The sequence below is a fragment of the Thunnus albacares genome, chromosome 10 (assembly GCF_914725855.1).
Source record: "Thunnus albacares chromosome 10, fThuAlb1.1, whole genome shotgun sequence".
NCBI lineage: Eukaryota > Metazoa > Chordata > Actinopteri > Scombriformes > Scombridae > Thunnus > Thunnus albacares.
The window spans coordinates 19,403,178-19,418,515 of record NC_058115.1 but is presented as its reverse complement, the minus strand read 5'-3'; the positions used below and the strand labels follow the sequence as shown (position 1 = coordinate 19,418,515).

Here is a 15,338-nt window from a genome sequence, read left to right as displayed (position 1 = left end):
ACAAAAACTACAGCCGCTGCTTGAATTCAGACAGTTGTCACGTAAATATAGTTACAGAAACTCTCTCAATCACAAGATGTCGTGAGTCATGTTACATTGAAATGTTTGCATGCTGTACAGCTGTTCCTACAGAGTCTAGAGATAAATGTCAGATTTCTGCTATTTGAACAATATGCAGCTATTTTGCTGCACAACAGATCTCTGATCTGTTTTTTCTCTGTAGTTTCACACCCTAAATATGGCTTAGATGAAAATACAACCTTATAGAAAGCAGAAGCGGCTATGGTATGTTTTTTCTTTTGCACATATATCCTTTATGTTTGCACTGGTGTTGTATGTGATGTATTGTTACAGCTATTCCATCTGTACTGAGATTAATCCACCAGCGTAGCCGTGTGGTAATAAAAGAAACTTGAACTTAAAACTTGAAAAGTATAGGGGTCGTGTTAGGCGATAGTCAAACCTTTTAACAAAAGAAGTCCCACATTTGTTCATTGCTCTAATGTAAAATAAATTATAGGGGAGTTAAATTAGTCCTGATTTTGCTGGAGCCCTGCTGAGCTCTGGACCTGGGTTAGAGAGGAGCGTAGGTACAGTATTCAACTGTGTTTGTGTGCTGTGTGTGTACACGCAATCTGTATGTATTAGTGAAATGTTTCAGGCCTTTTATAAGGTATTTTTCTTCTAAGAAAATTGTGAGTCGGCAGCAAAGTGTGAGTGGAAAACAGCAGCCGGCACTCAGAGAGGATGAGGATCCGGCAGTTAGGTGAGATGGGTGATGTGTATGGATGAGGCCATGATGGAGAGAGCGAGAGAAGAGGGAGGAGGGCGATGTTTACGGGTGGGGGGTAGCGAGGCCAGTAAACTGCTTGTGAAATGAAAATGGCTCTTTAGCAGAATCCAGGACACTTGGGCGCTGCGCTGGATCAATGTCTCTGATTTACTGTCTGAAAGCCTGTCAGAGGGAAAGAGAGGCGGAGGGTTGGAGACGGAGGCCGGAGGAGGGGGAGGCCGGACAGAGAGAAGTTAGAGCTTGGAGGTAGAAGAGTCCTTTAATGGAAGGAGAAAGAGGGTAGACAGGCAGAGGTAAGGATGGAGAGGGAAATTGTCCGTCAGAGTGACAGTGCAAGGAGGCAGAATCAGAGGGATTGCTCCTCAAGTCCTCACGGTCGAGATACAAAATCAATCTGTCAAGGCGATGGGGAAGGGCAATCTTGTTTTGTGCAGGGAATTGATGTGGCCATTTGGGGTAAAATCAATAGGGGACACATGGCGCTTCTTAAATCCTTACTATACCACAGAGGCCAGCCATACTGACAAACAGGAGGGGTGGGAGGGGGGGTCTACATAGGCAGTACACAAATCCTAAACTTGACCTGTCGGGAAGTAATCTATATTCTGTTGATGACCAAAGCACTGGTGAAGTCAGATGAAGGTGGCGCTTTTTGCTGCTCACTAGGGAAAGTCATGTAAATGAGGTAGAACCATACACTGTATATAAAGACGGACGTAGCGAGATGTGACGTCCTCCATTGGTTTGCACTTGAGCCGGTTTGAAGCATGGATGTATTATAGGAACTGGACACTGGACTCTGAGATGGCGCCTTTTCAATTAAATTAAAATTGCTTACCTGGCACATATGCCAAAAAAGTTTTACAGCTTCCAGGTTTGCTCCTGTGTTGTGCGGCCCACTCAATATGCACAGTCGTGTTTCTCCTGCTGGTCCTGTCAGCCCGTAGACTTTACATTGGGATGATGTCACAAATTTAAAATCATTTTTCTAGGCTGTAGGAAAGTTTTACAAATATAAAATTTTCGTGGATTAAAAGTTAATAATACAAAGAGTAACAATTTACCTTATTTGCAGTTTCATGTGTCCTGTCAACAGTTTTATTTCCTTTTATAATGGCAGTCTATGGCCCAGAAACCACAGGGGATTTTTTTCACTGCAATATGTCATGTGACCACTAAGAAAAATCAGCAGCTGTGTTGTATCCAGTTATTTTAATACATCCATGGTTTGAAGCCCAGAGTTGCTACTTAAATCTGTGATATCTTTTCCGTTTGGAGCCTTGACCTTTGAAATAAGGAGTGCAGGGTATTGCTACTTAAGCTATATTGTGCTAACACGACAGGAATCATAATCAAGTAACATTAAACTTACCGAAATATTGCAACAATAGTCCAACTCAGTGCGAGTCCTGGAGGCGGGGAGAGCAGGAGGTGAGCCAGCCGTCAATTACAGCTGTCAATCAACACCCACATGGCAGACATCAAAGCTTCCATAAGTCTTCAAATCTTGTAAACAGAGCAATAATTTCCAAAATGACAACCAGCACACTTATAAGAAGGCCTAAATTGAGCGTTTAAGAACACAATGACCCCCCAAAAAATTGTTGACTCAGTATTTCTAGAGCAAAGTTGATGCTTTTGAATGGGAGTCAATTGGAGCCAGCATTTAGTGGTCGTTGCATTGGCTTCTGCCTCAAGAGTATGTCTATCTATCTATCTATCTATCTATCTATCTATCTATCTATCTATCTATCTATCTATCTATCTATCTATCTATCTATCTATCTATCTGTCTTTCTCATGAGGACTGCATGAGTGTGTGCATGACATGTGACTGTGTTTCTGAGAGTCTCTCTGTCTGAGTCAGTAAAACACACACATACACACACAGGTGGAGCTCTGGGGCCGAGGACGACAGGCCGGACGTCTCCACAAGAGTGTTTTCCCGCACCTTCGGGACATGGCAAGTCTGGCTGGGGAGTGGGGTGGTGTTTTATTTTTATTTTGAGTGTTTAATGTATTAAAAGGGGCCGGGGTAATGAATTATAATCTTTAATGCAGAAACCGATCGATACCACCAAGAGAATAAATCAGCTTTTACTGAGAGCGTCAAAGCCCCTTAATACACTAGGGGAGAGAAAGGGAGTGCATGAGGGAGGAGGATGGGTGGGGTGCAGCAGGGACAAACTGTTAGCAGAGGAGGAACGATCCTGTAAGAGAGGAGGATGATGAAATAGAGTAGGAAGGGGGGAGAGGAGGAGAGTGTGGGGTGCAGAGGAAAGGATGGAGAGATGGATGGAGGCAGAGGGAAGGAAGTTATAGATGAACAGACTCACCTTTGAGCTAACCTCATTGAGTAAAAGCCCGGTGAAAGCACAGAGATTTTGACAGTTTTGTGAGGAGGCAAGGTTGCAGGGTCAGCCGGTGTGCAAACACACACACACACACGCACTTACACTTGTTATTTTTCCACCTAGCGGTATTGTGTTCTCTTTCAATGATCCAATTCAATTCAATGGGCTTTATTGGCATGACAATTGACGTGTGTTGCCAAAGCATAATTACGATTATGGAAGACAATGTTAAGGAATGACTTTAACAAAAATAATGTGGAAAAATATTAGTTAATAGAATAAAATAGAATGAAATAGATAAATGAAATTATAATATATATACAGTATACATACGCAATATAAGTTATCAAGTTGTGTGACTTAAACAATGCAAGACAACCCAAAACAATGCAAGTGTTAATCTACACCAATCCCCTCCCCTGCTTCTGTTGCCTGGAGCAAAATATAATTAATTGAATTACACCACCACTTCTCGATCAAAGACCACCTCTCCGCTCTCTTGTCTCGGTACCTGCCCAACCAGAGGCCTCTGCTGGGAGAAAATGCCGAACAACAAGCCGTGACTTACAACTTTTTATTAACCCAAAGTGAAGTTTCAGTGGTGTGTGCTGATTCTAAATCAGCCAGACTGGAGAAACAGGCCTGGAAGGATTCAAGTAAACAGCCTGGGTCTGCTTGATTTGGATTCAGTTGATAGTTGCACAGATTCATCTCAGAAGCACCAGGACTAAACAAAAAACCTAATGCACCTCTAAGTGTTTAGGATGCCTAGCGGGTTCAGTGAGTGGACAAAGTGGTTTAAGCAAGGTTTTTGGTCACTGGAGACTCTTTAGTAAGACATAGTCATTAAAATTTGATAGCTCAGGCAAGGACTGGAGGTGGAGGGGTGATGAGGAAAGATATACTCGTGCTGTAGAGGTGGAGAGATTCTCCTAGGTGAGAAAACAGAGAGAGGGACCTTCATGAGAGAGAGGAAAACATTGAAAAGGAGGGCTGAGAAAGTGATGTTCACCGATATTGTTACACCCCTCAGGTGCTCAATAATTAAGCAGCTGAGCACACTCCTGAGATCCAACCGCGATGTCAACCACGGCAGCCATCCATCATTCATCGCTTTAGGAATAAGCAGTAGAGATGGCACTTAATCACTCATTTTGTGCCAAGATTTTCTCTCACAGTTTTTTTTTTATTTCTCCAAGGCTTTTTTATTTATTTATTTATTTTGGGACTGATTTTGTGTCGCTGCTGCTTGTTATGCTTGCAGGGACAAAGGCTTCCTCCTAAACATCAGTGTATTTCGGTGAGGGATCCTGCTGAATAAACAGGGGGCAAATTGCAAACAAATCAAATTGTTTTTTATTCATTGTCCTTTTTTGAGTGCCCCTCTTTTAAGAATTTCATGGTAATGCGCAGAGATTTATAAATGGGAAAAAATAACCTGTGAATACTCTCACAGCGTGCGTAACCACAAGGCTTCTCCATTGAGAATTTAAAGCCTTATCCTTCACTTTTTGTCTGTGGGCGCTGTCAGTCTGTGTGCCTGAGGGCGTGTGATTGTTGCATTGCACTCATAATAAGCCTCTGAGTGACTGGCAGAACCAATATCTTGCTATCGCTTTGCCCTGCGCTCACTCAGGCGGCTCGGTGTGCAGCCCCAGTCATGCATCTCAATTCCACAAACACAATGTTCGCAGCTGAGAGAAGGGGCCTGCTTTTTGATTAATGTCACCATGACAACTACATAATTCATGAATTGTATTAGCGATCCATTTGTCATTTGCAAATCATAATTCAGGATGTGTGTTTGGGAGGGCCGGCTGGAGAGAAAGAGCTACGGCCTGCTATTATCCCTGGTGTTGTCTTCCGCACGCTCACACACACACACACACACACACACACACACTCAGAAGCAACCTGTGCCCCACCGGAAGTGCTGACGTGTTCTCGTCCTAATCTGGGAGGCAGAAGCTCTTTGGAAGCTGCCTGTCTTATGCGAGGGACCTTTCAGCTTTATGATGAACTCGAAGGTCTGCTCATTTGGAAAGCTGCATGCTAATTCCTCCTCTTCATCCGTCTGTCTGTCTGTCTGTCTGTGTGTTGCTGGCTCCACACTGACACCATTTGGTTGCAACAGAGAAAGGAGTTAAAGAGGATTGTCATTAAAGCAGTAGTGCAGATCATTTGCCATTAGATCAATGACTGGGTTTACAGGAACCCTAAAATGAAATGGGTTTTTCAGCCGTACTGTATGTGAGCCAGATGGCGGGGTTTCTCCATGTTTATCCCGCTGTACACAGATCAGATCCAGGGGTGACAAGGAGGTTTATCATTAGATTTATGTATTTGTTTTACTTCCTGCATAGATCCGACCCTCAGAGTGATGCCTGGAACTAAAAAAAATCTTAGTTCTTCACTTAAATACGGCTCTTAAATACATTTTTTGTGGCTTTCTTATATGCCTTTATAATATGTGAATTTCATGCATCTTCTGCTTCACCATGTTTCAGAGCTAATATTAGACACTTTATGAGTACCTGGTACCTTTTTAAGGTAAAATATGTGATACTTCTTTGACTTTGAGTGAGCCAACTTAAAGAAGAAGCGATCAGAGGAAACAGCAGGAACACCGAACATTTTAGTTAATCCTATAAAGGTTTATGGAAGACGGGATGAAGCACTTCTAGCACTGAACTTTAATGCTTAAGTGAAATTTGCATTTCTCTGCTCCACTTGGATATTTCTTCCACCGCTTAACTACATATGTATATGATGTTCTTAATTAAATCTACTTTGATATTCCTTTTAATTGAGCGGTTTTGCACACTGCAGAGATGCCGTGTGGGTCTCTGTTAAGGGATTAAGTGTTTGCAGAGTGCTAGAATATGAAGCCCCAAAACTGAAAAAATCTAGAAAGAAAAGAAATATAAAGTTATACTTTTCCTTTAACCTTCAATCAGCTGGTCCTTGATGAGTCAAATACTTGAAGATAATGTTTTGAAGGTAGAAACATGGTGTCAATGAACCTCCAACACGTTGTTAGTGTTAGCTTACCTGCTAAAATGCTTTGAGCTGCGAGGTAGTTTTCACAATTCTGTCGTCTCATTTCAAAATGTTCTTTAAACAACATTATGCAACATAGAAACTCAGGATTCTTTTGGATAAAGTAACGATCCACCAGTTTGATTAATTTCAACTTTGTTCCTGAGACATCATTTTGCCAGACAGCTAAAAACACTACAATACCCATGTGCCTCAGTCGCGGTTGCTATGGTGAAGAAGCCAGTCGAAGGCGAGAATCAGAGCGGTAACGAATTCCAAACATTTTGTTATTTAAGTTGTAAACAAAACAAGGCGTCACAGTTGCTGAATTCAATCAAAAGTGAACCAGAAATTAAAAGTGAATTGATCTACGCTGCAGATTGTAAAATCTGTTTCTTAACACTTTAATAAGCTCGCTGTTAGCAGCACACGGGACCAAATATTAAACTCAGTGGTTAGATGTTTCTTGCCAAAATCACCTTGGGAGTTGTAGTTAACTTCTACCCTGAATCTTTATGTACAGTCTTGTATCTTTGACTTTTTACCAAAGAACCAGATATTTTCTAACACAGCTGTTCATCTTCTTTGATAATGATTTAACCAGGAGAGTTTCGTAACTGGGTGAGTCACGTTACATTGTCAGTGGGAAAAATGAATGGCCTGAAATAGCTCTTCCTGCCACAGCAGCGTGCTGTACAGTATGTGGATAATTAACATTATGTGACTGACTGGTGTAGTTTTATGATGAAAGTTAGCTTCAGTTAGGAAAAAGCTGATGCTCAGTGAGTTTAGTGACCAGTGTTTCCAGTTAAGCGAGTCAACCACACAGTCCTCTTGATAGTGTTACACACACACACACACACACCTTGGACCAATCACTGCTCTGCACATGCATGGACACACCCAAGTTATTATACATGCATGCGATGAAGAAAAAAGGAAATGTTGTGTGTGTTGAGTAGATAAATGAATAAATGTGAGCCAAGGCCCCCAAAAAAGGAGTTTGTGAAATATGAATAGAAGAGTGAAATTAAATTTTAATTTATTTTATCAACTGATTGCTGTTGAAAGAAGAAAATAACAGTTTTGATTGGAGGTTAAAAGGAGTAAAACACTTTATATTTCTTTTTACACTCCATTGTAACTATTTAACAAATATTACATATTGATGTATTCAGTTATATTTATAACTCATCTGATGAACTTTAAATACATTATTTAAAGTTGTGGGGCTCCAATATTTGAAAGGTAGTTCATTCCTTCACAATCAGCGACACAGAAAATTATTAACTGAAGAATTTATTCATTCATGTATTCAAAAATACTAGGAGGGTCTCATATTTAAGTCAGACACACAAAAACAGATTGTCGTGAGCAAATACTATAAAACGTCTCTTTTTTAATTGAGAGCTGACTGTAGTTCAGGCCGTCGGGATGTCGTCACTGGGATGTTGATTGTCTGGAAAGCAGAGAAGATCACACTCATCATATCATAAGCAGAATATTAGCTGTATTCTGAGTGATTGCAGATGTTTTGACCACTCTTTAAGTGCTCTTTTACTTAACAGTCCAATTTTTTATTGAGCTTGACATTTAACTTGTTGCTCCATAGACCTTTCACAATGCTCTGCACATAGCACACTTATAAACTCTCCATCTTAACAAGTAATTTATTCTTAAAAACATTAAAGACTACATTAAAAAATTAACATTTCTTTCAAGAGGTTGCAGCCGTATTTGACATAATTTGCAACTTTTCTTGTTTTAATGAAAATCTGACTTAATGACTTATTAGGATTGACATTTCTAAAGGGCACACACACATACTGTAAAAACACATCTTCCTCATTCCATTTTCTCCTCCTCACCTCTGCCTTCATCATCCTCGACGCTCTCCAGACTGGTCAGCGGTGTGTCTGCTACCTGAGGAGCGTTTGTTTCGCCTTTCTCTCCCTCCCAGAGGACTGAGGAGGAGGTGTTCTGGCTGGAGCGCAGCCGCATGCGGGGTGGTGTCTTGTGATCGCCGGGACTGAAGGACTGAGACACTCCAGAGCCTCCTCTGGCCAAGCCCAACCCCCAGCCGTGACGGGACCCCAGCTTACGACGGCCCCCGGAGCCGCTGCGCATGGCTGGAGACCCGGGAGCCGAAATGTCCGGCTCTGTCTGAGACGGCATTTTTCTCAAGGGAGAAGGAGAGACAGGAGCACTGCGAGGGTCTGCAAACAGTGAGAATTACATTGTTAAAAGAATTAGAGGATGAGAAATTATTAATATTGTTTTGATCTCATGTTTATACAAAAGCAGATGGCAGTGATGTTTAAAATTGGAATGGAATTTTAACGTCATTAAATCATTGGTTCATTCATTCTGCTATGAGTACAATCATTGAACAAGGCTATTGACAAGTTGACTCTCAGCATTTGTCCGCCTCGGCGCTGCACCATCAGGCTGAATAAATCTGCTGGATTGTTTTACAGCACAGTGCAAACAGAGTTCAAGCTTTCACATATTCTCACAGCGGCAGATGTCAGAAATAGTGAAGGAAAAGCACATAGAGGGGTATGTTTGTTTTTTAAGTGTTTATTTGGAAACAACAGTAACTCCTGTGATGCATCAGTAACTGGTGTATTTAACTGTTAATGGGTGCTTGATAAAAACCTTATGACTGAGTTTTAATTGTACATGAAGATACATTTTAAATGTGGTGACTGTTTCCTATTAAAAATATAATTTATCCCATTTGGCATTTTAAGTGAAAATGTGAAATTATGATAAAAAATGATAATGATACAAATGCTACTTTGAAAATTGTGGCTACAACCATGGTCTAAAATGAGCTTCATTCAATTTATTCAAATTGCACTTCTAATTCTATTAAAGCACATAAATAAGGTATAAAATCAGGTGTATTTAAAAGTATGTACGCCAACTTAAGAGCTTTCAATCGATAGAAGTCTGGCCTTTATATTTAAAAGGGCAATCCTAACCTATTTAACAGTAGATTATATCAAATTGTAATAACTTTATTATGATTTAAATTATTCATAAATTCTGACTTATGGACTTATGTAATGAGATGAAGAACTGCAGAGGCAGAATCCACTGTGATCAGAGCACTGTAACATCAGCTGGAGCATGAAAACTGGCCTACGGGGTTAAAGTCACGTTAACCTGCAACTTTAAGGTTAAACGTAAGTGTTACTGGAAATGTCACCACAAACAGAGGAAACAGAGAAAGGAGTAGGGTTTGTGGGAAATGTCTTCATCTTAAAGGGGACATATTATGCACATTCACACTATAGTTTTAATCTGGAGCTCTACTGGAATATATTTGCATTATTTACAGTTCAAAAAACTCCTTATTTAACACTCATGCTAACACTTTACACAGCCCCTCAGTTCATCCTCTGTCTGAAACAGGCCGTTTCAGCTGCTGTCTCTTTAAAGCACAATCTTTTCTGATTGGCCAGCTACCCCTCGCAAGACTTCAGCCGTCTCCAGAGGCTATGTCAACAAACCATGCAACAAAATATAATAGTAGGATTTCACTACTTTCTCTCGTTCTTTACTTGAAATGTCAGGTTCTCAAAGACAGCTGATCTGAAATATGAGAGTGGACAACGCAAACAGCGCATGGAAAAACCTTAGCGACAAGCGTAGCAACAAAGGCTTTGGAACGGACAGCCATTTACGGACAGACGCGATGAGCTGACGTCACGTTGTTGGCAAGGTAGAAAAAAACATTACAAACAAAGCGTTCAGATCAGGTTGAAGGCTTCTGACCTGTGGGGAGAATTTCTACATACGTTAATCTCAGGTTTTGGGACTTTGACCATGTTTAAACATAAACATCTGACATAATAACAATATATAAATAGGAGAAAAAACACAAAAAGCATAATATGTCCCCTTTAAGAAACAGGAGCTACCACTCATCTAAAACATGGCCTCATTTATTTAGACTAATTAAACTAAGATACTTGATTTCTTTTAGTCTAAAGACTGCAACAAATCAGTTTGAGAGAGATTCACTGCTTCTACTTGGTGTTGAAAGAATGATTCTCTCTCGGGGTTACAGGCTCAATAAAAAGCCATCAGTCCTTTTGTTGAGAAACAGAAAGAGTCACCCTCCAAGTTTCGGTCCTGGCACACAGTTTAAGAAACCAGGGAAAATAAAATTAAATGGGGACAATAATAGTACATCAAAAGAGATGGAAAAAAAAACATGAATGCAGGTTGGGGCTTAAATCTTGGCTTTGATAATGTCTGCAGAGTTTTTTTTTCTTCCCCTCCCTGAATCAGTAAATGCATTCCACAGTCAAGGTGCATAAAAAGAGAATGAAGCCCCGCAAATCTTTCCCTTTCAACATGTGGTTAGCAGAGAAAGCCGGCCTCAGTCAGTCTTGGCACTCTACAGGGAGAGATCTAAGGAGAAGAGAGTGGTATCAATGCCGACCACACTTGGTAGTCATGAGATGATTTGTATGCATGCCTGTAGCCTCGCTTGATGGGGTGAGCATGTGAGCATATCTTTGTGAAAGCTAGTCGGCTGCTGTTTGTGTATGTGTGAAAGAGAAGCTGGTGTGCTGGGCTGTCTGTGTGTGTGTGTGGTCTCACCATGCTGAGGTGTGTCTGATGTAAATTCAGTGCTGTCGGCCAGATTTTCCACACTGCCCGCGGCGGTGAAGAGGGCGCGTCCCTCTCTTCCTCCTCCTCGGGGTTTGATTAGCTTCTTCATCCTGTCTGCAATCCAGTTAGATTTCCTACGAGGACACGGAGGACAGGGACCATTTACATAGAGTGGGGTTAGTTAGGGGAATGTGTGTCTGTGTGCACGCTGACACCATCAGTCAGTCAATCAATCTTTATTTATATAGCACCTTTCAAACAAATCAGATGCAATTCAAAGAGCTTTACAGGCGATTAACAAAACATAGGATGTTAAAAATGGATTTAGAGACTAATGCACACCAAAAGAACTGAAATAAAATGGAATAGAATAAATGATAATAAATAAATTAAGTGTAAATAATAAAACCATAAAATTATAAAACACGACATAAAAGCCGGATGATAGACGGGTTTTTAGTTTAGGTTTAAAAATATCAGTATTTTCAGCTCCTCTCAGATCCTCTGGAAGGATGTTCCAGCGGCTCGGAGCGTAATGGCTGAAAGCAGCATCTCCAGCACAGCACATATTACGTGAACACCGTGATTTTCCAGAAGCAGTATTAGCTTGCCAAGTGTCAGTGGCTGCATCCTGTTCACAAGATGCATTGTGCGTCATGAAATTGTGTGTTTTCTGGCACAAAATTTCAGTACAAGAACAAAATGTTCCTGGAGCTGCCAAGTGCCATTTATTATGCCAAAGAACACACTTTGTAACATGACATCAAGAAAATCCATTTGGAAACGTAATAATTGAAATGTCATTACCATATTAATTTGTGTTCTCGGTGAGCACAACACACACAACAATACTAAGAATGACAAAAATAGATATGTGGTTCAAAATGCTTCCCGTCATTGGAGTGACTAAAGAGTAATATGTCAACAATTTTGTGATAACCAAATTAGTTTTCTTCATTTCAATGCACAAAATGTATTTTGTGATATTAAAGGATAAGGCTGGCGTTTTTCCTTATTTTTTCTTATTGTCAATAAATCTCATGTGCAGTCAAACCAACAACAAACTCATCCTACTTACAAGTATTTTGTGAGTATCCAAAGCCTGATATATCATATTCCTCTGTGCCGTAGACCTCCGTTGTTGTCCAAAAACTATTAAAACCGTGTAGCTTCTAAACAAACTACAGTAACCATTGCTTTCATGTCCAAGGAACATATTACCCAGTGCAACGGTGTGGCCTGATGTATTAGTTCCATCAGGCTTTGGATACACACACAATACTTGTTAGTAGATCAATTTATTGTTGGTTTGGCTCTGCACATGAGATTTGTTGACAATAAGAAAAATATAGAAAATTGCCAACATTATCCTTTAAAGAAGTGACACTTGGCTGCCCAAGGTGCATTTTGTGCATAAAACATTAGTCACTGTATGTTTTCTACCATGCAGTGCACCTGTACAACAATACAAAAGACCTGCAATAAATCCCATCTTTGTGAAGCTTATACTGTTTACTTTGTTGGCACTGGGTAAGACATATTGAGACAATACTGCATATAGACTTGAGTCAGCTCCTCTCTGAAGAAAATTGCTCTGTATAAGCATGTAGGATTTATTGTTATATGTGTTATTGATAGATACACAAGATCTGGCCAGCTTTCACTATATTTGAATTCAGGTGTAAACTGATGTTTTTCACCACCTCTGAATGAACGTTAAGCATTCATCAGTATCCACACTTAATGCCTAAACTACCTTCTAATTATTTTTCTGCTTTGATTATGTAATTTCTTTTTAAATGGATTCTATCCTTTTAACTTGTGTGTTTTTTTACTTTATGAGAAGCACTTTCCTTATTGTTTAGTTATATTAACACACAGTCTACTGCAGGAGTATTGTATTGAGTTGAATTGTGCAGATGTAGTTAACTAATAAACTCACAGTTCAGTGTATGGGTATATACATATATATATATATATGTGTGTGTATATATATTTATACGTACTTGGCCTTGCTGGTTGGAGGTTGCATGCTGGGCTCCAGGACTCTATACTGATCCATAATCTTCTCCACCAACTTCTGCTTCTCCCGACGGAGCTCGCTCAGCTTCTCCCTGAAGGAAACCACATGAAGCATCAGAACAAAGCAGCTGAGAGCTGAGAAGAAAAATCGGAGCAGGAAGGCTGCTTGATTCATTTCACGCATTCATTTTCAGTGAGAGTAGATGGGATTATTCTGTGAGTGTGTATAAAACCTGGCTGCGTGATTCAGCCCATTCCTATAAACTGAGAAAAAATTCCAGATCAGAAAAGACACTGCATATGGAAGTTAATGTTGATGTGCTGCTGGTGAGCAGAGGGTTTAGGGTTCAAGCTGTGGCGCGGTCAAACAGAAAGGACGGCATTGCGGAAAAAGAGCCTGCACTCTCAGGAAACCTCCCTCTGCATGAAAGACGGCTGAGGATAAAAATACTAAACACAAAGGCGCTGACACGCTCAGCTGATCGCTGGTTACCAACACACGGCTGTGGGCGGAGAAGATCAGGGATGTTACAAGAGATGAGCAATGTTCAGAGATGGAAAATGACAAGTTTAGTTTGGTATCGAGACCCTTGTTCTGTTTTAGCATCGTGGCTCTGTGGATGGTAATGGGGGTCAGTTGATCCACCACTGAAATATCTCAACAACTGTTGGAGGGATAGTCATGAAATTTGGTACAGACATTAATTTTTCCCACACAATGAATCCTACTGACCTTACCTCTAGCAGTACTATTACGCTGACATCTTTTGGCTTTTACTGAAATATCTCAGCAACTGTTGGATGGATTGCTATAAATTAAAATAAATTTTAAAATATGAAATAAGCTGAATGTTTGATGATGCACCAGATGTTTTTTTTACACAGAACCATCTGAGAAGTCATCCTTGGAAACTTGGAAAAGGGCAGGCACTGTCTATCACCGTCTATCACAGATCGAGATCACGGGATAATGCGAGCCCGCTGATGCTGATTGGTTCGGACACAAGTGCATAACTTGAAGCCTGACAAGGTGCATTCTCGCATAATCTTGTGATCTCGTGAACCCAGCTGCCTCACAAGATGCAAACACACTCGAAGGCCAGTACAATTCATTTTGTGAAAGCTTCTGAAGGCTCTCCATGTTTGCTCACTAGATCCACAACATTTACCCCCGACTTTAGTTTAGAAGGGCAAAGTCACTGCATCATTAGTTCAGCTTCACTCACAACAGAAGTGATTGTTATTTTTTCGTAACTCAAGGACTGTCTTTTGCAGTTTTCAAGGTCTTAAATATATTTTGGCAGACACTTTTAAAATGGAAATAAATCAAAGAGTGTGACTCATTGCTGTCAGGAAAGTGTTGTGTTTCTGAGGCAGTTTATCTGAAATGTGCACTCATTTTTTTCTCAATCAGAGACATGAGACATTTGATGGATTTTTGTATTTGACTGGTTTGTACCTGAACTATCACATCACATGGACTGACAAGATGACTGTTATGTCATCCTGTTTGTAATTTAAGTGTTTCATAGTGTACTTGTATTTGCTCTTCATTCCACCTATGAACACAAAGAAAAAGCTGAACAGGAGCTTCAGTCCAGACTGTGGTTCACATTCACTTAATTTTTTAATGAGAAACTGCTGGCTATGAGATAATAACATCTGTCTCCTTCTACCCTCTGTACCCTATTTGGACTTGTATCCTGGTGTTAGTTTGGATTACACTCTCATTACTGACGAACCGCACTGCAATGTACTTGGCACAAGACAGAGACCTTTACTTCCTGCAAATAACTTGATCTACAGGAATAAACACTCCAGTTTAAATAAACTGCACTCATCAGACCTTGTGATGATAAAACATCACCAAATAATTCAGACTGAAGAGATAAAGTTAAAGCTTTTAGCACAAAACCTTTTTTTGTACTCAGATGTAGCCTTGCTGTCGAGGGTTTTTTTCCCCAAGTACTTTTAGTCCAAATCCTAATAAATATTTAAAAAAGCACTGCTTCTACTCAAATAATATGTTTCAATAATATTTACTTGTATGGAGCGGTACAGGTTTGAGTCACACTGTCAGAATCCAAACTTGGCAGAGTCTCACTGACACCCTGAAGGTCAACCCCTCTTCTTTTCCAGAGTGGTGCAACAGCTTCATATTTGTGACACGTTGCCAATCGTGTCACTCTGGCCAATTAAATTTCAGCTGTGCCTGTCGTCAGTACGTGTGTGCCTGCAACCTGAGTGCTGCTGAGTTTAAACTGAGGGGAGTTTTTCCTTGCTGCTGTCGCCAAGTGCTTGCTCATGGGGGAATGTTGGGTCTCTGTAAAATAAGGAGTAACGTCTAGACCTGCTCTGTGTGAAGAGTGCCCTGAGATAACTTCTGTTATGATTTGGCAATATATAAATAAATTGAAATTGAATTTTAAACAATCATATACAGTACTCTAAATAAAGATTGAATCTTGTAGTGTGCCCTCTCCTTTCTTCCACCCCTCTCT

At 40.4% G+C, this 15,338-nt stretch overlaps 1 protein-coding gene across 4 annotated transcripts in view; it reads right to left on the bottom strand.

Annotated features, from left to right (window-relative positions):
* Nucleotides 1–7,469: 7,469 nt before the first annotated feature.
* The window catches only part of ccdc88b (coiled-coil domain containing 88B), a 51,558-nt gene continuing 43,689 nt past the window's right edge, over nt 7,470–15,338 (bottom strand). For all 4 annotated transcript variants that reach the window (XM_044364076.1, XM_044364077.1, XM_044364075.1 and 1 more), the window contains exons 25-28: nt 12,822–12,929; nt 10,804–10,949; nt 8,055–8,402; nt 7,470–7,645 (exon numbers count right to left, since the gene is read on the bottom strand). In XM_044364076.1, the coding sequence (XP_044220011.1) occupies nt 7,608–7,645; nt 8,055–8,402; nt 10,804–10,949; nt 12,822–12,929 (640 nt within the window). In that variant the 3' untranslated portion in view covers nt 7,470–7,607. The remainder of the gene's footprint in view (nt 7,646–8,054; nt 8,403–10,803; nt 10,950–12,821; nt 12,930–15,338) is intronic.